Source organism: Carcharhinus amblyrhynchos, chromosome 15 (genome assembly GCF_965287045.1).
Source record: "Carcharhinus amblyrhynchos chromosome 15, sCarAmb.v2.hapA, whole genome shotgun sequence".
Taxonomy (NCBI): Eukaryota; Metazoa; Chordata; class Chondrichthyes; order Carcharhiniformes; family Carcharhinidae; genus Carcharhinus; species Carcharhinus amblyrhynchos.
This window is the reverse complement of record NC_137338.1, coordinates 21256680-21280865: the sequence shown is the minus strand read 5'-3', so window position 1 is coordinate 21280865 and position 24186 is coordinate 21256680. Positions and strand designations below refer to the sequence as shown.

General features: G+C 41.9%; 2 protein-coding genes across 10 annotated transcripts in view; one reads left to right on the top strand and one right to left on the bottom strand.

The window, feature by feature from the left end:
- The window catches only part of cmss1 (cms1 ribosomal small subunit homolog), a 323934-nt gene that overhangs the window by 208860 nt on the left and 90888 nt on the right, over positions 1-24186 (top strand). Inside the window, exon 1 of one of the 8 annotated variants that reach the window (XM_080203566.1) lies at positions 7414-7501. The exons of the other annotated variants lie outside the window; for them this stretch is intronic. The gene's annotated coding sequence lies outside the window, so the exon portion shown is untranslated. Of the gene's footprint in view, positions 1-7413; positions 7502-24186 lie in introns of those variants that run through there. 8 annotated transcript variants of the gene reach the window in all.
- Positions 1-24186, bottom strand: part of filip1l (filamin A interacting protein 1-like) — a 235731-nt gene that overhangs the window by 173498 nt on the left and 38047 nt on the right. Inside the window, exon 2 of one of the 2 annotated variants that reach the window (XM_080203555.1) lies at positions 18649-18812. The exons of the other annotated variant lie outside the window; for it this stretch is intronic. Coding sequence (XP_080059681.1) covers positions 18649-18672 — 24 coding nt within the window. The 5' untranslated portion in view covers positions 18673-18812. The remainder of the gene's footprint in view (positions 1-18648; positions 18813-24186) is intronic. 2 annotated transcript variants of the gene reach the window in all.

The window sequence follows — 24186 nt, the reverse complement described above, 5'->3', positions numbered from 1 at the left end:
CTTTATTTATCAATATTATACACACTTTCAAACCTGCTAAATAAGTAGCATAAAATCCAGCTGCATATCTCTAGGGGATTTTCACAGTAACTTCATTGCAGTGTGAATGTAAGCCTATGTATGACTAATAAATAGATTGATGTATAGAAACATCTAGGTTATGAGATATAAACAAATGCTGTAAGAATCTCAACAAGAGATAGAAAGCCAGCACTACTCTGAAACTTCAAACATGTAAGCAGTCCAAATATGTGCGGGTTAGGTGGATTGGCCATGCTAAGTTGCCCCTTAGTGTCCCAAGATGTGCCGGTTTGATGGTTTAGCCATGGGAAATGTGTGAGCTTATGGGGAAAGGGCCTAGGTCAGATGGTCTGTCAGACGGTCAGCGGAGACTTGTTGGACTGAATGGTCTTTCTGCATTGTAGGGATCCTATGAATCTATGACTATCTGAACTGATAGGATTGAAGTGGTCTTGAACAGTTACAGATTGAACATCCTTTATTTCTCTCCCAAGCCAGCATGAATGACCAGACTATGACTTTTAAACAGAAGATAAATCACTTCAAGTTTAAGACGTTTATGCTGCTGCAGTAGCTGATAGCATACCAGCTTTCTTGAGATATCACAACACAGTCTGTATCTAATTTTAAGCACACCAATAATTGAACTCTACTTTGCATTTAAAACAAGTCTGTCTGTCATTTTACTTGCTATCCAAACAGCTCACGAATTTTATTGTGTTAAATTATTTCCAATTGGAATAGATTTAATTTTCCAGTGTTCATTGTGTGTCTTCCTAATATTTGTGTTAAATACTTACTTTTGTTACAATCAAGAGGTGAAGAAGTCAGAATACAACCAATTGTTCCAGAAGTATTTAGGGGAGATATTGTGGTAACACCACTGAACTAGTAATCAAGTAGCCCAGGCTGTAATGCCCAGGGACATCAGTTCAAATCCCACCGTGGCGTCTGGTGGAATTTAAATTCAATTAATAAAATATGTGATTATAAAGCTAATCTCAATAATGGTGACCATGAAATTGATTTAAAAACCCAATTGTTTTGCTAATGTCCTTTAGGGAAGGAAATCTGCCATCCTTACCTGCTCTGGCCTACATGTGATTCCAGACCCACAGTCATATGGTTGACTGTGAACTTCCCTCTGAAATGGCCTAGCAAGCCACTCAGTTCAAGGGACTTTAGGGATAGGTATCAAATGCTGACCGTTCTAGGATCCCATGAGAGAATAAAGAAAAAAAAATCAGCAGTAATAAATAAAATGAACAGTGTTGAACAAAACAAGGTGCTATCCCATTAGTCTGTTTTCAATTGTATACAAACTCAATAGACCAGTTCGACAGTTCTTCAGTTAGCAATGCTGCATAAAGGATGGGGTTGACTAAAAATTTTGACTGATGGGTTCACTTAGAAACTGACCATGTTTATAAAAAGTATTTAAATTATCAGTGACCCATTCAAATAATCATACGACAAGATTCCACACTTTAAGAATTTTACTTTAACAATCAAACCAAAATTAATGTCAACAAAGCATTACTTCTTTTATTCATTCATGGGCATGGCTAATTGCCCTTAAAGGGGTAACTAAGAGTCAGAAAAATTGCTGTGGATCTGGAGCCAGACCAATTAAGGAAGGTAAATTTCATTCCCTAAAGAACATTAGTGAACCGGATGGGTTTTTACAACAACCGGCAATGCTTCATGGCCATCATCAGATGTTTAATTCCAGATTTTTATTGAATTCAAATTTCACAATCTGCAGTGGTGGGATTTGAACTCAGGTCCCCAGAGCATTGTCCTGGGTCTCTGGACTACTGGTCCAATGACGATACCACAATGTCACCAGCTCCCCACTAACCCCCCCCGCCCCCCCCCAGACTGGGGCACAAATGCACTTGACCTGATCAAGAAACCTGATGTCAGGAAGGGCTCCTGCTGAGAGCCCAACGTACCCTGTGCCTGCTGCCGACCCATCTCTGCCAGTACTCACATTTTTAAATGCTATTTTGCCATGTATTTCAAGAAATTATATTGGTTTAGTTTGATTTAGTTTAGTCTGGCTACATGGTGGCACAGTGGTAGCACTGCTGCCTCACAGCGCCAACTCCCCAGGTTAGACAGTGGCCTTGGGCCGCTGTGTGTATGGAGCTTGCACGTTCTGCCCGTGTTTGTGTGGATTTCCTCCAGGTACTTCGGTTTCCTCCCATAGTCGAACGATGTCAGGTTTTGTGGTTTGACCATGCTAAATTGCCCCTTAGTGTCTCAAGATATGTAGGTTAGATGAATTAGCCATTACGTAAATATGTGCGATTATGGGGATAGGACTGGGGGGAGGGCCTGGGTAAGGTAGTCTTTCAGAAAATTGGTGCAGACTCGATGGGCCGAATGGTCTCTTCTACACTGTAGTGATTTTATGAATTTTCTGGATGATGTTGCTGTATCTTATCTGTATGTGGCACTTTAATGCACAAGTTATGCTTCACTCAATATCTGGGCATACTTTCTATAGTGACAGGAGTGATGAATCTATATTAGTTTGTAAATTCTGAACACTTACAAAGTCAATTCTCTTGCTCATTGTTTTAACTGGGATATTAACTATTTAAAATGTGTTTCCTTTAACATAAAGGACAAAGGAAGTTATGTGACATTAAACATTCTTTGATTAATGTTGCCAACAGTAATCTTGAGGCTATAGTATTTCACTTGAGTGATTATAAAATTGAGGAGTAACTCCTACATTGGATTTTACGGTATCTGTGGCCCTTGATTTGCCCTGCGGCTATTCACATGTGCAATTGCTTTTCAGATTATGGTATTTAAAAGTGACATCACTTTTTAAGCGTATAGATTTTCTGAAAGGAAGCTCTGTTGGATATGCAATCCATTAATGGGGAAAACAGTTTTATAACTTTCAAATATATGTGAATGAGGAGAGAATGAACTCTTTTCAGTTTATCTGGATTTATTGCTTCTGTACTCACTGATCCATTTCCTTATTTAAGGAGAAAACGACATCCCTGGCACAGGACTATGCAGTTGTAGGTTTGAACTAAGTGCTTGCAGGATAACATAAAGGATCGTGCTAGTTTGCACTTTAGCATTGCAAGATGATATCTGTGTAATGTTCTATTTGTGGAATATGTATAGAAAGTGCAATTCAGTATTACAAAATAGAAATTAGCTTTATCAGGCAGAGTGGGCAACAAAACCCCTGCCAAGGGGAAATAGAATCATAGAATCCTATAGCGCAGAAGGAGGCCATTCGGGCCATCGAGTCTACGCCGACCACAATCCCACCCAGATCCTATCCCCAAGTATTTATCCTAGCTAGTCCCCCTGACACTAAGGGGCAATTTAGCATGGTCAATCCACCTAACCCGCACATTTGGACTGTGGAGGAAACCGGAGCACCTGGAGGAAACCCACGCAGACATGGGGATAGTGTGCAAACTCCACACAGACTGTGGCCCAAGGCTGGAATTGAACTCGGGTACTGTAAGGCAGCAGTGCTAACCACTGTGTTACCGTGCTGTCCAGGTTGATATTGTACACAGCTGACCTGTCACCACTCATAAATTTCATTGAGTGGCTTTTTAAAAACATTATTGCTGCTTTCCATAATGCTTTTTAAATAGGCTGCAGCTCGTTGCATGAACTTTCAAATCAGCTTATCACAGTCAAACAGAAAAATATCATTGTATTTGAAAAATTCTATTCTTGTAAGCAGCAAGTTAGAGAGCGCAGAATTGACCTTATCATGGCTTGACTTGCCCATCATCGAAAGGCATGAATTCTGATACAGGATATTTATTGTTATAAGGATATCACTATCCAGATAGATACATCACATCTACTTTCACAGGAGGCTAAGGAAATTTAGCGTGTCCACTACAACTCTCACCAATTTTTGCAGATGAACCAAAGAAAGCATCCTTCCTGGTTCTAGCACAGCTTGGTATGGCTCCTGCTCTGACCAAGACCGCAAGAAACTACAAAGGGTTGTGGCCCAGTCCATCACGCAAACCAGCCTCCCATCCACTGAGTCTGTCTGCTCTTCCTGCTGTCTCGGAAAAGCAGCCAGCATAATCACAACTCACGCATCCTCTCTTCCACTTTCTAACACAAGGAAACAGATACAAGTCTGAAAACACGTACCAACCGACTCAAGAACAGCTCCTTCTCTGCTGCCATCAGACTTTTGAATGGTCCTATCGTATATTAAGCTGATCTTTCTCTTCACCCTGTCTGTTACTGCAAAACTGAATTCTGCACCTTCTTTCCTTTTCCCTCATGTAGTCTGTGAACGGTATGCTTTGTCTGTATAATGTGCAAGAAACAATACTCTTCACTGTATCCCAATACATGTGACAATAATCAATCAAATCAAATCATAGAGTACATTAGCAGTACAGGTGTGAAGTGGTGTTGTTGTACATCAGCCCTTTATTTACAGAATAAATACAACCTAAACCTGGAATTAATGCTTGACTTGACATGGGAGCAAACAGGAATGTGATTTTTTGGGAGAGAACTTCCACCCACTAACTTCGCTACTGAGTCAGTTTGAGAATAATGTTGTATTTATCTTGCACAAAGTTAATATTGATGAAAAGTTGGAGCTCATTCACAACATGAGAAAATTTATAGCGCAAACACACCGAGAGATGTCATGCTGTATGAAATTGAATGGTGCGACTGATGGAGACATATTGCTTGGACTTGAGCTTTGCCCCATCTTAATGAGATGAAAGTCTCGTCCTCCTGGTTGTAAAGGTGCTAATTGAAACAAGTTTCACAGCAAAGCATGAGTTCACAGCACTCACTATCTGTAATTCAGCACTAAGTAGCACTAAATTAGCAATCTCATTCAGAGAGACTAGGCGAGGGTAGGCAATAATAAAGTCACATTAGCGCCGACAGCATACACATAAAATGTTAATGAGGCTCGAGGTCCAATTTCAGGCTGGCATTGAGCCTCCCTATTGGAGCATGAAACCCGTCCACATTTATACCCACTTCAGTCTGCATCTGTCTTGTGTTGTGCCTGATGTTTATGCTGATAAACTGTAAAAATGTTCCATTCCCAACAGATGAATTCACTAATTGTATAGAATCAGTTTGCCATTACATCTTTGTTGGTTTTTAAAACCAGCGTACACTTTATTTTAATGGTATGTTCATTAAGGTAACTACAAATAGCACTAAATTTGACAGTTCAAGAAGTTTAAGTTAGAAAAAATGATCAAACTCAAATTAAATGACACTTGAAGTGCTGCAGGTGCCAGCATGTTCAGTTTTCAAAGTTCCAAAAGCCCCCTTGATTGGCACCCCATCCCTCAACTTAAGCTCACTCTTTCCCACCCTCCATTCTCCACTGCCTTTATCGAGGGTGGCAACATTGTGTGCCATCTACAAGCAACTTGCCAAGGCTCCTTTGGCAACACCTTCCAAAGTCGCAACAGCACTATGGATGTTCCACATAGACTGCAACGATTCAAGAAGGCCCACCACCACATCCTCAAGGATAATCAGGCATGGACAACAAATACTGGCCTTTCCAGTGATGCCCCCAAAAGAGTGGAAACACAAAGCAAGCTCCCACAATCAGCAAAGTAATAATAGCCATATAATCTATTTTTGTTGTATTGATGGGTGGTAGAGGTGATGGTCTAGTGGTATTGTCACTAGACTATGACACCAGAAGCTCAGCTAATGTTCTGGGGACCAGGATTGAATTCCACCATGGCAGATGGTGGAATTTGAATTCAATAAAAAAAACCTGGAATTAAGAATCTACTGATGACCATGAAACCATCGTCGATTGTTGAAAAAACCCATCTGGTTCACTAATGTCCTGTAGGGAAGGAAATCTATTGCTCTTACCTGACCTGGCCCATAAGCGACTCCAGAGCTACAGTAATGTGGTTGACTCTCAACTGCTCTCGTAATACAACTAGAGATGGGCAATAAGTGCTGGTCAGCCAACGATGCCTATGTCTCAGGAATGAAGATTTGTTCACTCAGAGTCTGTGTTGCTATGGCAACATGCACTTTTACAAGCTTATTGTAGACTGGAGCTGGGGATAGTGATGGCAGATGCTCCATTTTTCTTTCAATCACATGGCTGACCAGGAATCTCTCCTACTCTTACTGTCTAACATTGGCATATGTAAGAAGGTTTTGCAGGTTGACACACAATCTGTTTATGAATGCACCTTCCTCAGCCATGAAATCCTGGGTCTGGACTTGAACATGGAGCTTTAGGGATACTATGCACCATGCCACAAGTCCCATGTGATGTGAATTAACAGATAAGTATTTGGCTAAAACACCAGGAGAACCTCTCTGCTTTTCCTCGAAATAGCCCTTATTGACCTGTGAGGGCTGCGGGAGCTCATCCGGAAGACAGCTCTCCAAACCGTGCAGCACTCCCTCGGTGCTGTAGCGAAATTGGCCTTGATTGTTGTGCTCATGCCCTGGAATGGGTCTTGAACCCACAACTTCTGACTTAGAGGTGAAATGATTACCAGTTGAACCACGGTTTACACTTGGGTGGCTGAGAAAGGCAACGAGCAAGGGTGGTGTTGTGGTGTGCTGTGCTGGTGTACTAACACACTGTGCTCATGTACTTGTATGGTGTGAATATACCTGCACAGAAATGGAAGGACGGAAGAGTACCGGGGAGGGCAGTCATTTTTCCGATTTCAGAGTAGCATAGGCTGATACTAGAAAAGATGCTGGGTGAGACTTCACAATGGATTTTCCTTCAATTGATTAACCTGCTTACAATCACTATCAAGGCTCATAATTAATGAAAAGCTATCTGAGTGATATAAATTGGCTGTCTGTGGAGGATTCAGTGCCGCTGGACTAGAGGAGAGGTGAGAGCTTGGTGAGGGGCAGAACATATAATGGCTACTTATCTTTAAATGAACTCTTAAAACACAAACCACGTTATAGGGTTAAACAAAAATCTATTAAGCGAAAACATTTCTGAATTAGACCTGGCAGGGCTATGTCAATGATATCATGGTGGAAAGCCCAATCAGTGCAATTTTAAACCTCTCTTCAAACAGTTCAACTGCATTGTTGTATTGGACTGTGTTTATTCTAGACTTGTCTAAACATCTCACAGTACTGGGAACAAAGTATGACTGACTTAATAGTGACGTCAAGGTGGGTAGAACAGAAGGGTGGATAGCTTCAATTAGTAGAGATTGACCCTTTCATACCTCGCAACTTATGGAAAAGAAACACCTCTGTCAATTTGTCTAAAAATATCAAGTTGGATTTTCAGCACTCTTGTTACTGTTTTACTTTTATAAGTGGATCATTACTTAAGACAATGAAAGTTACGATGTTTGTTTTGGTAACCGTAGGGATGGCCTTGACTGCAAGCCACAGCTTTCTTTTTAGCTAGTTCAGCAATGCAAGCACTACCTTAATGCCAAATAGCATTGAGTCCTTAAAGAAGGTCAGTACATATTACTTCTCTCCTGCCAGTGTCTAAAGTTAGTCATTACAAGAAGCTTCTTTTTATTGCTTTGCTGTTCAAGAGTGGAGGATGCAAGAGACAAAACAGTGAATTCTGTCTTTTAGGTTTTTTTTTCCCATTCGCTCATGGGATGTGGACTTCTCTGGAAACGCCAGTGTTTATTGCTTATTCTTAATTGCCCCTGAGAAGGTGTTGGCAAGCTACCTTACTGGCTTGCTATGACATTTCGGAAAGCCGTGTAGACTGGATTATCTAAGGTTGTCAGGAAGGAAATGAGTGAACCAGTTTTTACAATTCAAACCTTTCATGATCACCACTGCTGAAACTAGCTTGTCATTCCAAATTTATTGAATTAACTCAAGGCAATCCACAAACTGCCATGGTTGGATTTGAACTCATGCCTCCAAAGCTTGTGCCTCTGGATTGCTAGTCTAGAATGGTAACTGCCATGCTGTCAATCCTGAGGTATTCTTAATGTGGAGCTACTGGAAAAGCAAGATTAATGTGGCTAATGTGTCTTAGTTATGGCTAAAAACATTTTTAAAAATGGGTGTTCTTAAAACTTTAGAACAAGCCTTTCTTCAATCCAGTTTTAAAAATTAACATGTTAAGATGTGGTACATGCATGTACCACAAAGTACAAAGTTTATTTTCTGTAACATTTCCATGCCATTGTCAGCCCACAAAGGTTTAACTGAAAGAGACTTCACCGTGAAGATGGTTTTGATTGACATTCATACCTATGGTTTGAGGGCCCCAGAGGATTGGATATAATCTGAAACAAAACATTTTTCTAAAGTTTAATTTAAAAGGGTAAGACATGACAGGAGAGCTCCAAGCCGCGGTTTACTCCTCTTGCTCCGCGTGGCAGGCAGGGAACAGTCCCAGTCTCCCAGGTCAGCATGTGTGCAGGAAGTGTCTCGACCTACAGCTCCTGGAAGCTCGAGTTTCAGAGCTGGAGCGTCGGCTGGAGACACAATGGAGCGTCCGCAAGTCAGAGAGTATCGTGGACAGCACGTGTAAAGAGGTGGTCACACCACATGCTCAGACTCCACAGGCAGGAAAGGAATGGGTGACCACCAAACAGAGCAAGGGAGCTAGGCAGGCAGTGCAGGAATCTCCTGTGGCCATTCCCCTGCAAAACAGACATACCGTTTTGGATTCTGTTGGGGGTAATGACCTCTCGGGGGAAAGCAGCAGCAGCCAAACTCGTTACACCATGGTAGGTCCTGCTGCAGAAGGGAGGGGTAAAAAGTATGATAGTGCAATAGTTATAGGGGACTCAATTGTAATGGGAATAGATGGGTGTTTCTATGGCCGCAAACGAGACTCCAGGCTGGTGTTGCCTCCCTAGTGCTAGGGTCAAGAATGTCTCAGAGCGGGTACAGGATAGGGAGGGTGAACAGCCGCTGGTCGTGGTACACATCAGTACAAACGACATAGGTTAAAAAAAGGGATGAGGTTCTAAAAGCAGAACGCAGGGAGCTAGGAAGAAAGTTAAGAAACCGGACTTCAAACGTAGTGATCTCAGAATTAGTACCAGTGCCACGTGCTAGTGAGAGTAGAAATGACAGGATATATTGAATGAATACTGGCTGAAGAAATGGTGTCGGGGGAGGGTTTCAGATTCCTGGGGCATTGGGAGCGGCTCACCTGGTTCAGCTCACTGACACAGTGGTTAGCACTGTTTCCTCATAGCGCCGAGGACCTGGGTTCGATTCCCAGCTTGGGCCACTGTCTGTGTGAAATCAGCACCTTCTCTCTGTGTCTGGTAGGTTTTCTCTGAGTGCTCCGGTTTCCTCCCACAATCCGAAAGACATGCAGGTTAGGTGCATTGGACATGCTAAATTCTCCCTCAGTGTACCCGAGTAGGTGCCAGAGTGTGGCGACTAGGGGATTTTCACAGCAACTTCATGGGGCGGCACAGCGGTTAACACTGCTATCTCACAGCTCCAGGAACCTGGGTTCGATTCCCAGCTTGGGTCACTGTCAGTGTAGAATTTGCACGCTCTCCCTGTGTCTGCGTGGGTTTCCTCCCAATGATGTGTGGGTTAGATGCATTGGCCAGGCTAAATTGCTCCTTATTGTCCTAGAATGTGGAGGTTAGAGAGATTAGCAGGGTAAATATGTGGAGTAATGGGGATGAGGCCTAGTTGGGATTGTTGTTGATACAGACCCGAATGGTCGAATGGCCTCCTTCTGCACTGTATGGCTTCTATGATTCTACTGCAATGTTAATGTAAGCTTACTTGTGACACTAATAAATAAACTTAAAATGAATATTAACAAAAAGGACAAACAGCTGATGCCTGAAACAGGACAGTAAAATGCTGAAAACTGTTATATTTTCCAGCATCTCTTCACAGGATAATAGAGGGCAATGTTTATGAACAGACAGAAAGCAATCCCTTGTAACTTGACCGAGATACGAAGGCTGCCATTGTATGTGTATCAGTCAAATGATTGATCCTGAACTTTTATGTGTGACTGCCCTTATTTATTTTGCCCTCAAGGAACTTTCCTTCCTCCTTTTCTTATTTAATAAGGTCTTCTGTTCAAGTGATTGAAAAACATAATACTGAGCTATTGGCATAGCCTGTCCATAAACATGTAACGTCCTACTGTTCTTTGATATCTGGTGGGAGGGGAGGGAGGGGTGGGGGGGTGGCGGTGGTAAGGGGCTGATAATAAAATGGAAGAAAATGCATTCATCCAGATAACCAGCTGTTAGGGTTTCCTTTCTTAACGGTGTTTAGCGGACCAGTGCTGCTTTTTTCCATGGGAAACTGAAATGACTATTAACTTGTGACGTTGCTTTTCCAATGTAAAAATAAAAGATGCCTGACCTGCTATGCCTTTCCTTCATCTGTGTAATTCAATGCAATTTTGTGAAACGCATTACCCTCAGGAATTATAAATTGGATTCCCTGCATGCATGACCCACCACCCTGTTTGGAGAGCAGATGACATTAAAAACCACACCATATATTTTCATACTTAACCATCTATTACTTTCATTTAATGACAGACCAGCATCTCTCATTCGCAAAATAATGGCACCAGTTAGTCTGCGTTAGCTCATGTATTTTGGATAACATTTCAATGAACTCAGAAACTTGTGAAATTCTACCATGACTTGTAGACTTCTCACCACATTATTAATGTGTTCCCTGTTTAATGACAAGCTGCTTTCACCCCCCCCTCCCCACCTTCTTGTTAACAAACTATAATTTTAAACCCGTTAGTCATTAATTTCATATTGGTTTTATGCTTTGTTGTCTTTATTGAACTTGTTTGAGAATATAAACAGAAGTGTGAAAATTGTATTGAGATTACTGTCAAAACTGGAGACAAGTAATTTTATTGTACTGTGTGAGCAGGGAGTAGCTGAAAACTGATGGGGTCCTGTTAAAATATAATGGATGGTAATTCTCCCCCCAAAAATGGTGAGGTGTCAGATTCAGACTGAAAACTGGTTTGTTTCTTTGCAGAGAGATAGGCAGGTTTTTCATCCAGACCTTCTCACACTTGGCAGTTTTATAGAAGGGGTAAGGTGTGGCATCTCTGCAAGCCCGGTCCGCAACCGATCTCAAAGTCATATTAACCCCCCCCCCCCCCCCCCCCGCAGCACTGCTGACATCAGGCTGTCCTCAATTGCCAGCACACGTCTTGCCCCCCCCCCAACCCCCCAACAACCTCTGGTCTTCAAGGCATTGGCACACCCCCATCACCCTCCTACCATCACAAGGAACACCTAGATAACAAAGACTCCGACTGTCACCAACTTTCATAGATGCACCATAGAAAGCATTCTTTCTGCTTGTATCACAGCTTGGTATGGCTCCTGCTCTGCCCAAGACAGCAGGAAACTATAAAAGGTTGTGAATATAGCCCAATCCATCACGCAAACCAGCCTCCCCTCCATTGACTCTGTCTACATTTCCCGCTGCCAGCATAATTAAGGACCCTACGCACCCCAGACATTCTCTCTTCCACCTTTCTCCATTGGGAAAAATATACAAATGTCTGAGGTTACGTACCAACTGACACAAGAACAGCTTCTTGCTTGCTGCCATCAGACTTTTGAATGGACATAACCTTGCATAGAGTTGATCTTTCTCTACACCCTAGTTATGACTGTAACATTACATTCTGTGCTCTCTCATTTCCTTCCCTTTGAACGGTATGCTCTGTCTGTGTAGCGTGCAAGAAACAATACTTTTCACTGTATAGTTATACATGTGACAATAATAAATCAAATCAAAATGAAGTGAACCTCTGTTATGCAGTTGCCTACAGGCCCTGACTCCTGTACGTCTGCCCTTGGCAGTACCAACATCGACATTGCAAGAGTGCCAGGGACAGTGCCAGGGCACTGTCCTTGACCACCTGGCTACACTGGCATCTGAGCTCCCCCAGCATGATTGTCATGACTAGTGTCTTGTTTGTGGAGTTCAGTAGTGATTTCCAGCAGTGTGACATCATGCCAGTGGATGGGAACATGTTTCCAGGAGAAATGGCATTAAACTGGCTTTGAATAAATTTAAACGAATATAATCCATTGCTGGAAACCTTCCAGAGAAGCAAAGGCAGATATAGCAGGAGACCTGATCCTCATCTGCCAACATTTTTCAGCTTTAGAGGACTGCTAACATTGTCTGGCTGTTCATAAAGGGAGGGAAGAAAAGGCTGAATAATTACAGATCAATCAGCCTAATCTGAGTACATAGCAACCTGGCATTGCTGTCCAGCATGTCAAGTCAGTGGAGATGTTCTGGACTTCAAGAGTTGAGGTCCAGGGCGAACAAGATCCCATAAGAAAGTCAGGTTAGTTTGTTTTAACTTTGAAAGAAGTGCCCTTTGCTGATGGGAATGTGATTAGGGTGGGGGCAGCCTGAGGAATGCTCCACAATGGGAGTTCCCATGAACATGGGGAAGCAGGTTCCAAAGGTGCAAGTCTAATGATTCTTGTGCTCACTTGCCCTATGCTAATTAAGTACAGAGGACGGCATGGTCACAAGGTCTGTGAACTATCAATCCAGAGCTCCAGACTAACACTCTTGAGGCTTGGGTTCAAAACACACCAGGGCAGCTGGTGGAATTTGAATTCAATTAATAAAATCCGGTGGCCATAATATTGGCCGTGAGACCATCGTGGATTGCCATAAAACTCCATCTGGTTCACTAATACTATGGGGAAGGAAAACCCACAGTAATTTGGTTGACTCTTAACTGCCCTCTGAAATGACCCAGCAATTCAAGGGCAATTAGAGATGGGCAATAAAGCTGGCCTTGCCAGTGCCATCCACAACCCTTGCAAGAATAAATAAATATGCCATCCCAATAATCCTTCAAACTCCAGTAGGATCAATATTGAAGGGAATCCGTGTCCACAATTCTATCACAACTGTTAGGATTCTGTCCCATTCACATTGGGCCTCAATCACGTGTTGTGTCATCGATCCATTAATATGCGGGTTGACCTGTTAGTGTGGTAAACCGCTTACACCATTTTCTCATCGCATACGTGTTTATTTCTGCTGTCGCAATTATAAATCCCCATCATCTTTATTGTGTTATTTCTATTTATGGTATTATGTAAAATACAATACCATATCTGTACTTCAGAGCCTCACACAAGTTTAGAGAGATTTAGAAAAGTAATCAAATGTTCATTTAAATTCTTTGTATAAGTTAGAATAAACTGTGTTTCTTGATGCTGTGCATTAAACTTGAGTTAACCTCATTTTTCATTTAGTGGGGCATGAACTCAATGAACTAATTCCTTTTTCAGTGAAGCTTTCAAAGACGTTCTTGGCTTTTTGAAGAGGTTGTAGTGGGCTGATCCTGGTGAATCAGACATTCCTCTTCAGTTACATCATACAGCATGATTGATGTTGCAAGGTTTCTGCAGTGACGTAGTGACTAAGGCTAAGTTTACCTGTCAATTATTCGTTCCACCATGCTCCTCTGCTTAACGTCTGAGAGTAAGGAACCAATGTGTTTCCTTCGACTGCAGTACGATGTATCTCATATACTTCTGATTAAAACCAGTGTCACTCCTCAGTATCAGATGGTTCTCCTCTCACCCAAGATTCACTTGAGAGTTAATTACCACAAAAGGCTATACAGTACCATCATCTGTATTGTATTGTATGTATGACTTGTCTGAAAAATAAATGGAAACTCATTGCCCTTAGGTGCATACTGCACCTTAATATTATCCATACCATTTAATTTTTTTACCTGTTTCTGTTAGATTACACTTTTTCTTTAACTGATGGATTTTTGACAGCCAAAACTTCCTGCTTTCCCTTGAGCAACTTTCTTTGGAATTTTTCTGCTCCACCACTTTGGATAATATAATATTTACAAAATGTATCTGTGTGAATTTTAAAAGATGAACAAGTAAACATACCAATGCTGTGATGCTTCCACTTTTAGTTTATGCAATGCTTTGAAACTTGCCAGTAACAATCACACTGCTGTGTGCATAAACATGGGGCTCACTGACCAATTTTGGATGATTTTCTGACTTGCTTTATTTAAGTTGAGGCTCCCCAGTTTGCATGGCTTTCTTCTCTCATTAGACTCCTTTTAAACTGAGGGCTTGCTATACATTCAGCTCCACTCCTACGTAGTCTGTGACCCACAAGATACAATATACTAACAAATTTCAAAGGAACTTTATGGGTGGGATTTTACTGCCTCGTTCATCCCGAAACCATAAAATCCCACCCGAGGTCAACAGAACTTTCTATTGTCCATCCTTGCCCGCACCGATTCCCGTGGCAGGTGGGACAGTAAAATTCCAGTCTATATATTCATAAAGTCATAGAATACCTACAGTGTAGAAGAGGCCATTTGGCCCACTGACTCTGCACAGATTCTCTGACAGAGTATCTTACCCACACCCTCTCTCTCGCCCTATCCCTGTAACCCCCACACATTTATCATGGCTATTACTATCTAACCTACACATCTTAGGAGGTGAGACACCCTCTGCAGAATTCCTAGCCTTTAATCTGCTCATCAAAGGTAGTAATCTGGAGATGAATATATTTGAGGCCCTGCTTTTCAATCTCTCTCCTAGCTCTTTAAACTATACCTTCAGGATCTCATTCGATTTTCTGCACATATTATTGATGCTGATATTTCTCCTAGAATGATCTGGAGCCACTGATTGACATCCTTGACCCTGGCACCAGGGGAGGCAACATAACAGCCTGAAGTCACACTGCAGCTGCAGAAGCAGGTGCCTGTTTCTGTCTCAATCGAATCATTATAGACTCCCTCCAATGCAGAAAGAGGCCATTCAGCCCATCAGGACTGCACCAACTCCGCCAGAGCATCTTACCCAAGTCTACCTCCTGCCCTATCCCCCTCAAACCACACATTTATCCAGCTAATCCCCCTATCCTTGGGACAATAGGGCCAGTTTAGCATGGCCAATTCACCTAACCTGCACATTTTTGGATTGTGGAAGGAAACTGGAGCTCCTGGAGGAAACCTACCCGGACACAGGGAGAATAGGCAAACTCCACACATACAGTCATCCAAGGCCGGAATTGAACCCAAGTCCCTGACACTATGAGGCAGCAGTGCTAATCGTTGTGCCACTCAATCGGTGCCTAACAGACAATGAAAACTGCGATACTGATACTAGACCCACATAAATCAGAAAAATAAAAGGAAAAAGAAATACTACATTGCAAAGTTTACTTATTTATTAGTCACAAATAAGGCTGACATTAACACTGCAGTGAAGTTACTGTGAAATTCCCCTAGTCACCGCACTCTGGCACCTGTTCAGATCAATGCACCTAACCAGCAGGTCTTTCAGACCATGAGAGAAAACCGGAGCACCCAGAAGAAACCCACGCAGACATAGGGAGAATGTGCAAACACCACACAGACAGTGACCCAACCCAGGAATCGAACCCAGGTCCCTGGCGCTGTGAAGCAGCAGTGCTAACCCCCACTGTGCCACCGTGCTGCCCACAATTGTAGCAATTTCCAAAGCACATCCAATATAGACGGTATCTACATGAGATGTAAAAGCCACTGTCAATGGAGCAAGGTTCATGAATCCCTCTGTATAAGAGCACGTTAAAGTGACCTGCTACCAAACTGTAAAATCTAACAATTTGACTCAAAACTGACCAGGAAGAATTATTACTCAGTTTGAATAATTGATGTCACATACATGGGTATTGGCATCCCTACAACAAGACATCACCTCCACGCCAAACATATTTTCCTGACAGATCGGGTGGGATTTCCAGCCACACTTGTCCCAAAACCCAGAAAATCCCACTTGAGGTCAACGGACCTTTGCATGGACCCACCCCTCCCCGACACTCCCTCTACCATTCCCGTGACGGGCAGGACAGGAAAATCTCAGTCATAATTTCCCATCTTCCTTCATCCAGGCATTGAACTTGTGACATTTTGTTATTTTCAAGGCACTAAATAAATACACTAGGGAATTCAGAAGAAACCTGTTTACCCAGAGTGTGGTGAGAATGTGGAACTTGCTGTCACACGGAGTAGTTGAAGCGGATAGCATGTAGAGGCCGCAAGATAAGCATGTGAGGCAACAGTGGCTTATGCTGAAAGAGTTAGCTGAGGAAGGATGGGAGGAGGCTCAATTAGAGTGTAATTGCTATGGACTGATTGAACTGAATGACCTGTTTCTGTGCTGCGTATTCTATGTAACATCTTAATGTACCTGTTTTTTTTTTACATACAGGTGCTGCTTTAATTTGAAATTTATGTACCAATGTTATTTCACTCTGTGGGAACGATGGAGTGAATTTCTGTAGCGTTCTTCCACTTAGATCTTTGGTGAAAGCGCTGCAACTGGAATTGTTTAAAGATTATTTATTAGTGTCACAAATAGGCTTCCATTAATACTGCCATGAAGTTACTGTGAGGATCCCTTCATCACCACACTCCGTTCAGGTACACTGACGGAGAATTTAGCATGGCCAATGCACCTAACGAGCACGTCTTTCAGACTGTGGGAGGAAACCCACACAGACACGGGGAGGATGTGCAATTCCACACAGCTAGTGACCCAAGCTGGGAATCGAACCCGGGACCTTGGTCCTGTGAGGCAGCAGTGCTAACCTCTGTGCCATCGTGATTTGTGACTGGAGCTCCCATCAGAATTTCTTGCCTGTCTCTTTGGATGTTAGATAAATGAAGATCGGATGATTTTGTCATAATTGCAGCCCAGAATATTGAATTAGATATTTAGAATTCGAATTGCAGATGAATTATTGGCAGATTAAGCTGTGGTGGGGCTCAAGAGCTCAAACTAAAGATAACTCATATTCTTACGAAGTGTCAAAGGAGTACAGTGCTGAGACTCTCCTGTAAGTAGTTATGAAGCATCTGTTGCAAAACCAGAGCAAAATTTATCTATGTTGCGACACGTATATTCAAATATTGCTGCAATTAGAAGTTCTGCCAAATTTTCTAAGTTTCTGGAAATTTTTTTTTAGGAAATCCTTTTTAATGCCAAGATTGTGTAATGCGTGAATGAGATAAAATCTGATCATTTGTTGCATGTCAGTTTATTGCTCAACCTAGGGCACTTTAATATGGTTGCAAAGCCCAATAGTACTTTCTGAAGTATAACTTATTTTTTTACAACAGTGCCCGTTTGTACAGCAACATCCATGTCCAGTCATATAATAAGAAAAGCAGTCATTGGTGCTGTCACTTTATTTTGGGGAGGATAAGCCCCGTAAATTGTCCTAATTGTTAGATCTCCATTTTACTCCACATAAAATTAAATGAATTCTTTTGGGGTGAAGTATAGCTGAAGGTCCTATAATTTACCCAACTGGAAAGGTCTGAGAGTATTAGTGGAGCTTCAAGAATGTGAAGATTGCATGTTCTGAATCCGTCTGGCTTAGATCAGGCTGTGTTTTGTTTTATAGCCTTTTATAATGATGCTGCTTTTTACAAGCATCTTTAATTAGTTAAGGTTTGATTGACATAATAAGCTGGAAATAGTCAGTGATGTAATGCTGTATCATATCACATGAAGATGTGGTTTGTCTGGTTTAAAACTCTGCCACTTTTAAAAATGTCATGGTCCAATTAGTTCCTGCCTGTATACTTTTTGGATCCGAACTGCCAGATGCAACCAGATGATATGAAAAGTCCTTCAAAAATCAGAGAACGCCATGGGGAACTGTAACTACAACAGCAATTTATTCAATTATTTAAACTTAAGGTTGCAACAGTTTTCCACAAATTTGAAAAAGGCTCATTATCCTATTTCTCTTCTCAATACTAATGTTCATCCAAAAAATGAATGAGGAAAGCAAAAGTCACGCATCAGTCATACATTTAATTCCAAATACAATGGTCAATAGGGATCCTCATAGTAACTTCATTGTAATGTTAATGTAAGCGTACTTGTGACAACTTAGTAAACTTTTTTATAATGTTATTTCATTGTCATACCATTGTGCCTTCTGTCAGTAAATGAAGAGTAATTACATTTCAATTTATGTAACTTTCTTGTCGCAAGTCCCATTGTATCAGTAGTCTAGGGGATGATTACCATTTTTTATTCTGCATTGTCTTCATTTCCAGAAAAGTGACAATTATTCTATTGAATTATTGGAATTACAGCATGAAAGAAGCCCGTTTGGTCCATCGCCTGTCCTAGGTCTTTAACTAGAGATCCATTCTCTGATCCTATTTCCTAAATCCTTTCCCCATATCCTTTTATATTCTTGATTTTCAAATAGCTATCCAATAGTCTTTTAAATGACTACCTAGCCTCTATCTCTGCAGTCAGTTGCGGTAATGTGTTCCCCCTGTCAATAAATCTCACTGTACAAATTTTTTTCAAAATTTATCCATCATTTTTTGGGTGATATTAATTCTGCAGCAAGTGGAAACAATCATTTACTATCTGCCTGATTCAATCTACTTATCTTGAAAACCTTCCTTATATCTCTTTTTTCTCTATTCCAAACAAAACCACTTTTCTTTATAACTATATTGATTTTCATTCCTTTCAATTATCCAAATCTTTTCTTGATTCTAACTGTCTCCTTCTAATGGAATGTCTTGAATTGCAAACAATAATGTGGTCTCACCACTGCTTTGTGCAATTTCAACATCTCCTTCTTTCACTCCTATGTATAGAAGACAGGATCCAACTTTGCCTTTCCATTGTAAAACAAAAGCAAAAGACTGAGGGTACTGGAGACCTGAAATAATGACAAGAAGGGCTGGCAAAACTCAGCGGGTCTGGCAGCATCTGTGGAGAGAAAAACAGAGTTAACATTTTGAATCCAGTATGACTCCATGTCAACATTAAGATAAAATCAAAATACCGCAGATGCTGGAATCTGAAACGAAAACAGAAAATGCTGTCTGACAGCACCTGTGGCGAGGGAATAAAACCAACATTTTGTATCTGGATGACCCTTTGTCAGAGCTGAAGACAAGGAAAATCTGAAAGTCCGAATGATGTGCTGGTTAGGTGGATTAGCCATGCTAAATTCTTCCCCAGTGTACCTGAGCAGGCGCCAGATTTGATTTGATTTATTATTGTCATGTGTATTAGTATAGTGAAAAGTATCGTTTCTTGCACACTATACAAACAAAGCATACTATACAAAGGCAGGGAAAGGAGAGAGTGCAGAATGTGGTGTTACGGTCATAATTAGGGTGTAGACAAAGATCAACTTAATGCGAGGTAGGTCCAGTCAAAAGTCATTGTCTGTGGGGGGGGTTTGCACATTCTCCCCATGTCTCCATGTGTTCTTGTTTCCTCCCACAGTCCGAAACACGTGTAGGTTAGGTGCATTGGCCATGCTAAATTCGCCTTCAGTGTATCCGAACAAACACTGGAGTATGGTCACTAGGGGATTTTCACACTAACTTTATTGCATTGTTAATGTAAGCTTTACTTGTGACTAATGAATAAACTTTAATCTTCTCAAATTCCATATTGTTCAATGCCCACCAGATTCCCTTGATCTATGCATGGTGATTCCCTCAAAATAAATCATTAAGTTAGTCATACATGGCCTGCCCTTCACAACTCTGCATTGAATGTGAACTCACAATTTCGCCCACAACCAAGGTACAATTGCAGCCTCCAGTCCTTCTCAAAGATTCCTATTTCTAAATGTTTCACACAACTCTGGTTAGTGCCTTTGCCATCTCTTTCCTAAACACTTTCCATATTCTGGAACACATTTCACCAGAACTTGGTGATTTTTGTGCTTGCATCTCAATTAGCTCCTTTCAGAATATTTACTACTAACGGTGGTTTTTGCATCTTGTTCTCTTGGATACCCCCACATTGCCACAGCAGGCTTTTTCTATAAATAAAACTGAAGCAAACAATATCAAATAATGGCTGGAATTTAATGTTGCCAATAGGGTCTTACCCAGCGACTGAAGGACTGACATGAGTTCCATGTCGTTTCTACTGGGGAAGTTCTGATGGAACCGACTGCTCATTAACCTCAACCTACCTCCCCACCCCCACAAGAGCTGCCAGCCATGCCCTGTTAGTACCACCCAGAGCAGTCAGTGCCCCCACCGGCCTAAGTTGAATGACAAACCCAGGCCACAGGTGAGTGAGGGGTGAATGGAGATTGTGATAATCGGGCTGCTGACTGATGAGGGAGGACATTGGAAAAAAAGACAGGAGATGCCTCGCCCCAGGCCATGTCCCCTTTCTTGAGGCTGGGCTCCTTGATCAGGCACTGAGCACTTTGAACAAGGTGCCCTTTCAGAGGGTTGAAGTGGCAGCGGGATGTGGGACTTAAGTAGATATTAATTAATGGGAAGGCAGTTGGATCCCCATCCAATTAAATGCTCCCCTCTTCCTCCAAACCTGTCAGTGGGGGGAGGAGAATTACTTTCCATTCAACGTTGCCCTACAACTATTAGTTTTTAGCTACACAAATAAGGTCAGGATCATTTGTGTACATGACCCTGACTGACTAAGGAACTCAGCAAACAACCTCATTAAGCTGAGGGACTTGTTTGAAAACATTTTTGCTGATCTTCTGTTTAACATAATTTTGGCGCAGCCAATTATTCAGGGCCATGTTGATTATGACTTAAAGCTGTTGTTGAAAATTGAGGAAATAGCCCCTATTTATAAATAGGACTTTACCGATTGCAATATTCGCAAATAATCGACTACAAAAGCAAAGAAAAACTCTTGTTTTTAGTCGTGTTTTGTTATTTGTTCTGGTTTATCCCATACTGAAAGGATTTCTTTTAGATTTGATAGGGTAACGAGTTAAAGAGGTTGTTTCAAGTGTGTTGTCATCCTCCTTATAAATCCTGATGTCATCCCCCACCAATTAAATTGATGCATTCCATATGTAGGACTTCACCTTACTTAGCCAATGGCCTCACATACCCAGAGGGATAGTTATCAATAGGACAGGCTGCTGCCAAAATGAAACATGTACTGACAAGATTGTTTTACACAACATACATCTTTGTCTCCATTTTTATTAATGTAATTTGGTAAAGCAGGATTTCTCATAATATGAACACAAAGATTGCATGTTATAGCAGCATCTTTTAAAAAGTAAAAAAAATCATAAACAGTATCAATCTTATTTTTGTTGCAGTATTTGAATTATTATTTGTGTGTGGCTGTTCCCACCATTTCTCAAAACCTCACCCAAATGTCCTTGTGAACTATCACCCTGTCTCCAACTACATCACCACCACCACCACCTGCCTGCCACCGCCCCGCCCCCCGCCACCGCCCCCCGCCACCGCCCCCCTCACCCCTTTCCTTCCTAAAGTTTGCGACTGTGTTATTAGCTCCTAAATCTCAGGGCTTGGGTCACTGTCTGTGTGGGTTTGCATGTTCTCCCCATGTCTGCATGGGTTTCTTCCAGATGCTCTGATTTCCTCCCAAGACATGCTGGTTAGGCCTGTTGGCCATGCTAAATTCTTGTTCACTGTACCCGAACTGGCACTGGAGTGTGGCAACTAGGCGATTTTCATAGTAACTTCATTGCAGTTTGAATGTAAGCCTACTTGTGACACTAAAATTTTAAAAACTTATAACTTAAATCTGTGCTCATCTTCCTGCAATTCCATGTATATCTGTGCAATTAGGTTCTGGTCCAGCCATCGCATTTTGAATGATGCCAATTAAAGTCCCAAATAGCATCTTCCGTGACTCTGACCATGATCCACTGTGCTAAATCTGCCATTTTCCTCCCGTTCCACTATTGTCAATGCAGCCTTTTGACCCTGTCAACCACACCATCCCTCTTCAAAGCCCTTCTTTTGTTGTTCAGTCAATGTTTGCTTTGTTCCACTCTTGACTAATCATAGAAAGACCATTACACAAACCAGCCTACAATCCATTCACTCCACCTACATTTCCTGTTGCTTTGGGAAAGCAGCCAGCATAATCAATGACCCCATGCACCCCGGACATACTCTCTTCCATCTTCTTCCATTGGGAAAAAGACACAAAAGTCTGAGGACACATACCAACTGACTCAAGAACAGATTCTTCCCTCTTGTTGTCAGACTTTTCAATGGACTTACCTTATATCGTTGTTTTTCTCTACACCCTAGCTATGACTGAAACACTACATTCCGCATCCAATCCTTTCCTTCTCCCCTATGTACTCTATGAACTAAATATTTTGTTTGTATAGCCCACGAGAAGCAATGCTTTTCTCTGTATCCTGATACATATGACAATAATAAATCAAATTCAAATCTTCAGAAGTATCTACTTCATCTCTTTTGGTGTCTGCACTCCCCTATTTGACCTAACTTAGCATTGCCTTATACTTAGTTCAGCTCAATGAAGCATCTTGGGGTGTTTTGCTCTGGTAACAGCCCTATAGAAAAGCAAATTTTTGTTGTCGTTGAATTGACTTGAACTGCTTACTGAACTCCCTGGTCTGTAGGACCTAAGGGGACAGCAAGAATAAATCTGGATTTTCTTCCTTGGATGGCTTTCAATGAGTACTTAATTCAGAGCTAATTTTGGTTGACTTCCTTTAGCCGCTCCAAATGGCCAAGTTTTAATATGCTTATAACCACATTTTGGCAACACAAATGCCAAGAATGGGAAATGAGGCTGAGTGGCTAGTGGAATGGTTACAGAGAAATTTGTTTCAGTGGAAAGCAGAATAGAAACTTGCGTTCAGTATCTGTTCAAACGCGAATATTTTATCCCTCTTGGCAACAACAAAATATATAACTAATGATCTCACTCTAGACCAATCTGGGTAATCCATCTTCTGCATTCAAAAGCATTGTATTTGGCAATGAAAATCTGTTACACTAAATTGTAGTGGAACATACCAATTGCTTGGGGAAGAATTATTTTCATCGTTGCTGTTCGTTGACCCTTGCTACGCATCAAGATCCAAAGAGCTACAAATATTTTCAGCACAAAGGGAGTCCTGTGCCCATCTATCTTGGAACCCGAGTGCTCGAGGAATCCAAAACTTCTTGCGCTTCCACTACATGTTCTTTTCATTGGCCTGTATCTTCCTCATCTTGAACTGTTCATCTGTTGAAACAAGCAAAGAACTCTGCCTCCAACAACAGCCTACAACAAAGCACTTTACAGCGCCAGGGACCCAGGTTCGATTCCAGCCTTGGGTGACTGTGTGGAGTTTGTACATTCGCCCAGTTTCTGCGTGCGTTTCCTCCCACATTCCAAAGATGTGTGGGCTAGTAGATTGGCCATGCTAAATTGCTCCTCAGTATCAGGGGATTAGCAGGGTAAATACATAGGGTTACATGGATAGGGCCTGGGTGGATTGTTGTCGGTACAGGTTCACTGGGCCACATGGCCTCCTTCAGCACTGCGGGGATTGTATGATCCTATAACAGCCATCTGCACAAAGAAATTGCTTCTGAACTTTCTTCTCAATCTTGATGCAGATTTTATATTCATGGCTATGTTATGATCTGATGCCCCTAACTCAAAATGATTTTTCTCCTCTGCTCAAGTGGAACTAATCTAAGGCATCTCGCTTAACGAGTTTCCCATTCCTGGCATCACCTTACAATAGAATCATAGAATCCCTACAGTGCAGAAGGAGGCTATTTGCCCTATTGAGTCCGCCCTGACAACAATCCCACCCAGGCCCTATTCTTGTAACCCTGCCAATCCTACCCAGACCTATTCCTCATAACTCCAAGTATTTACCCCACTAATCCCCTTAGCCGACACATCTTGGGATGCTAAGGGGCAATTTAGCATGGCCAATCTACCTAATCTGCACACCTTTGGAGTGAGGGAGGAAACTGGAGCACCTGGAAGAAACCCACACAAAGTGAGAACGTGCAAACACCACGCAGACAGTGACCTGAGGCCAGAATTGAACCCGGGTCCCTGATGCTGTGAGGTAGCAGTGCTAGCCACTGTGCCACCGTGCTATTCATGCTATGGCTCTCTGCTGTATGCTTTTTCTAGCCTTTGCCTTTTCTATTCTGAGGCACCCAAAAACAACCCATGGTTGGAAGTGTGAAGAGTGATCATGTGGCCAAGGTAACTGGAGAACTGTCAGTGGCTAATGAATTAAAATCAGTGCTTGGTGAGACATGAAAGTTTGGCTTCATCCTGCCTCTAGATATTGATAGGTTTAAATTGAGGCACTACTTCAGAA